Source organism: Littorina saxatilis, linkage group LG5 (genome assembly GCF_037325665.1).
Source record: "Littorina saxatilis isolate snail1 linkage group LG5, US_GU_Lsax_2.0, whole genome shotgun sequence".
Taxonomy (NCBI): domain Eukaryota; kingdom Metazoa; phylum Mollusca; class Gastropoda; order Littorinimorpha; family Littorinidae; genus Littorina; species Littorina saxatilis.
In genome coordinates, this window is record NC_090249.1 from 10982714 (window position 1) to 10987249 (window position 4536).

The following is a 4536-nucleotide window of genomic DNA, read 5'->3' on the forward strand; positions in this document are numbered from 1 at the left end:
AGAGTCGCGCTACCAAGGTGTATGCGTGTTTCGGTGCAATCAGCCACCTGCACTTATGGCAGAATGACCGAGGTCTTTTACGTATATACCACAAGGGTAACACGGGGATGGAACATGCATACCGTCTTTGAATCTACCCATACAGCTGACCCGTCAGTGTCCGTCCCGGCCCGGATTCGAACCCGCGGATCAAAAGTCCAGTGTTCTACCAACTGCTATACCGGGCCCCCCTTGAACTTTCAAAAATATTGAACTTTGAGTGGTGTTCACCATTTCCCTTCACACACACAAACCTGGCTGCAAAGTCAAATCCATGACTTTCAAGTTTGGCTTCAGAGTTTCCGTCAGCAGTGTAAAGTTTGACCTTGACTTGACTTTCAGCTCGAACAGATGCACATATCGTGGGTCAAGGCCGGTGAAGTCCCAACTCAGGAGAGCAGAGTTTGGGGTCACGTCCACGATAGACAGTGGAAGCCATGCGCGGTACTTGTTTTGCTGTGGCGGAGGGGTCACAATGGGAGCTGCAAAAAAGAAAATCTGTGAGAGGTTTTTTTTTTCCCTTGGGTTTTAGCCTTGAGGAGTTTGAAACCAAATTGAAACCAAACTGAAACCACATACACCTAAGTCAACATGAAAGTAGGCAGAAGTCTAGATAAATAAAAAATAAAAATAAAAAGGACACAATAAAACAAAACAACACCGCCACAAACAACAGCAACCAAACAACAACAACAACAGCAGCAGCAGAGGCAACAACAACAACAACAACAACAACAACAACAACAACGACAACAACGACGACGACAACGACAACGACAACAACGACGAAAACAAAGACAACGATGACGACAACGACGACAACGACACCACCAGCAGCAGCAATCGACATTAAAAACGGGTTTAATCAAAGTGAAATGACATTAACAGCAACAACAACAACCGCAACAACAAAAACAACAACAACAACAACCACAACAACAACCAGCAACAGCAGCAGCGGCAACAATCGACATTAAAAACGGTCTAAATAAAATGTAAGTGACATTGCTGTTTTTCTTTTGAGTTCAATGCTATACAGAACAGTTTAGTTATGTGAGCTTTGGATGCTTTCCTTCTTTCAATGAGCAAAAAAAACCAGCTTTATTTTTTTAAGCGAGTCTCAGCTTAGCTTTAAATTGTCACGAAAATGCATACATCTACGACATCATGTAAAACTGAATAACTTATCGTTAGTCAGTTCTCAAAACTATATCAAAAACCTCATGAACTATAGCAATCTTGAAATCGCATTTACAACGTCAAAGTGAACTCGTTTGCTGTTCATAATCTCAAGATTATTGGTTTTTCCATTAACTTTTAAATCGACCAGTGGACCACTGGATGTTTCATTGTTTTGACGCTCAAACGTTAAATAACTAGGCCTCCTTGTTTGTTTGGTGTTTTTCTGTACTCTCTACTAAACCACGTACACAACAAAGTGAGCCCACAAAATGTAAGAGAAGTATGTGTAAACAATCGGAGTTGTTACATGTCAAGGAACACAAGTGCATTGCAAGAGAGAGAGAGAGAGAGAGAGAGAGAGAGAGAGAGAGAGAGAGAGAGAGAGAGAGAGAGAGAGAGAGAGAGAGAGAGAGAGAGAGAGAGAGCGAGCGAGCGAGAGAGAGGAGAGAGAGAGAGAGATAGAGAGAGATAGACAGAGAGAGAGAGGGGGGGGGAGAGAGATATAGAGAAACAGACAGATATACAGACTGATAGACACAGTGACTGAGTCCAATGGATAACGAGTGAGGTTGTTGGTACGCCAAAACGAAGCCATAAATGAAATGTACACCGGACTGTCCCTCTACCTGTCTGTCTATGTCTGTCATGTGCAAATACTCTATATTAATTACGACCGTTTAGAATTCTAGACATATTTCTGACCAGTCACGCACACACGCACGCACACACGCACGCACACACACACACACACACACACACACACACACACACACACACACACACACACACACACACACACACACACACACACACACACACACACACACACACACACACACACACACACACAGATTATACGAGGAACAGCATGACCCAGACTGAAACCGGCTAAAGACATCGATAAATGTGCAATTTTCAAATAAAAAAGGAAAGATTAGGAACAACGAACGCGCATTGCAAACCTATCAACTGCTCCGTTCTTTGCAAAGATTATGTCGACCGTATCTCATTAGATTATGAAAAATAAAAAAATTAAGAAGAAACAAGAAGGGTAGGAAAACAGGAAGCTGGTTTTTTTTTTTTATGTTCTTTTGACGTATTTGGCTGCTTGCGCGAAGACCAATCAATGTCATTCCAAATTAAGGCCATTGGACGAAAACAGGTACAGCAGTGCCTCTTGAATACATGTATATGGGTTATTCCCCAGAGCTGGGCACCAGTTGAAACCATGTTACGCGAGTGATAATGTTATTTGTTTAACTGAGACATTCAACCATAGACCTTCATTTGAATAAAAAAATAAAAAAACGTTTCAAAATATATATATGCAAAGAAAAAATTGGAAATGCTTGCACATGTTGATTGTGTATACGTTCAGAACATTAGAAGCATTTCAAATTACATCACTCGCGTATCATGGAAACCAGAGGATGTCTCCGTGAAAAATGCGGTGGGTTCAATGTCAGTGTCTGAGTTCGATAGATTGACTAAATGTAGTAATTTCGCTGCACGCGACTTGTTTAAATGTCAATATCTAAATTCATGCCACACTGCTCAACAGCGTTGTCGATTTCATACCCAGCGGTCGCGGTGACACGTTCACACTCAGAAAGTGACCAGCCAGTATAGCGCAGTGGCGTACAGCGCTGCACAGTGAAGTGTGGTTTTCTCTATTTTGTTCCACGTTCTAAGCTTGCATTTAATCCAAACAAAACATAGCCATAGCCATAGCCATAGCCATAGCCATAGCCATAGCCATAGCCATAGCCATAGCCATAGCCATATGTTTTTGGAATCAGGCAAAGATAAGACATAAGATGCAACTGTTTTTAAATCGATTTCTGAAATCTTAACTGTACATTGAATTTTCATATTTTTAATTTTCTGAGCTTGTTTTTAATCCGAATATAACATATCTATATATATGTACTTCGTGACGACTTACATTATCCGTGGACTGCATGGTGATATATATTTATTCGGTCGTGGTTTTTTGTTCTGTTCTTTTTTACAAACTACTGTTTTGACTTCGTGGGATCATTATTCGTGCAGTCCAAGTGGGTTTTTTTCCCCCCAGAGCAACGCCTAACGCGTATTTCATTACGAAGCCGTGTCAGTGTTTCTGCATTTCTGGAGAACAAAACGGTACTGTTCACGCATCTTTTTGAGCGTAGCATATTCCTTAAAAAAAATCGCTGCATGACCCTTCCACTTACTTTTAAATGTCGTATTTGTGTTTTGTATAATAGAAATTAAAGCGTTAGGTATAAGTTATCTCGAGAATGAAGTTTGTATCGTGACTTTGTCTTCATAATCAATGGAAACATAATAAACATGTCTCCGCAAAGAGAATGGTAAATGTTGTACATGTATTTTCCTTGCCGTGCATTAGTTTAAACATTATTTCAGCAACGAGCGCAGTAGTATAGTGGACAAGACGTCAGCATCCCGTTTGGATTATTGAGTGTTCGAAACCAAGCCGGTGGGTTAAAGGTTCAGATGTTCCCCATTTTCCAGGTCAACTTATCTGCAGACCTGCCTACTACTGCATTGTGCCCCTTCGTGTGAACACGCAAGAACAAGACCAAGTACGCGCGGAAAAGATCCTGTAATCCATGTCAGAGGTCGGTGGGTTGTAGAAACACACAAATTCAAAGCATGCATCCCTCGAAAATGAAGTCCCTAAATGGCTGAGCAGAGCGGTCATGTACACATAAAAAGAAGAAGAAGAAGAAGAAGAAGAAGAAGAAGAAGAAGAAGAAGAAGAAGAAGAAAAAGAAAAAGAAGAAGAAGAAGAAAAAGAAAAAGAAGAAGAAAAAGAAGAAGAAGAAGAAGAAACTATCTTGAGAAGGACACATAGCAAACAAAATGCAGGTTTTCATATAAAATGGAACATTCAGGTTCCATTGTCATAAATGAGCAGTGAAAGTCTGGAAAGATCTAGGGAGGGGGGGGGGGGGGGGCTGTTCAAGATCGTTTCCTCGGTGACGATGTACCTTTAGGCTCTTAGATATAAAATCCGTGTTACCTTAGGTCAACCTCTGGTCAAGGATTAGGGTCATGAACTGTCGTCGGTGGTGAGTTGATCAGTAAGAGTACCTGTTACCATGCAAGGTTTTGTCTGCAAATCGACTTGCGCATCGGAATTATGCCGCCTGTCCCCCTGGAAGCGTGAATGGTATATCACGCGCACATCATTGAGGGATTATGATGGCTTATAATTATATTAAACTCATGCTGTGGAGTTCGTCGTGGTGGTTCCGATGTTTTATCAGTGTGAATGTGTGTGTGTGTGTGTGTGTGTGTGTGTGTGTG

General features: G+C 41.3%; 1 protein-coding gene and 1 long non-coding RNA gene across 4 annotated transcripts in view; one reads left to right on the plus strand and one right to left on the minus strand.

Moving 5' to 3' along the window:
• The window catches only part of LOC138966286 (uncharacterized), a 470291-nt gene that overhangs the window by 448227 nt on the left and 17528 nt on the right, over positions 1–4536 (plus strand). The gene's annotated exons all lie outside the window — the stretch shown is intronic.
• The window catches only part of LOC138966283 (cell adhesion molecule DSCAM-like), a 91806-nt gene that overhangs the window by 34608 nt on the left and 52662 nt on the right, over positions 1–4536 (minus strand). Inside the window, exon 15 of one of the 3 annotated variants that reach the window (XM_070338440.1) lies at positions 294–521. The exons of the other annotated variants lie outside the window; for them this stretch is intronic. Coding sequence (XP_070194541.1) covers positions 294–521 — 228 coding nt within the window. The remainder of the gene's footprint in view (positions 1–293; positions 522–4536) is intronic. 3 annotated transcript variants of the gene reach the window in all.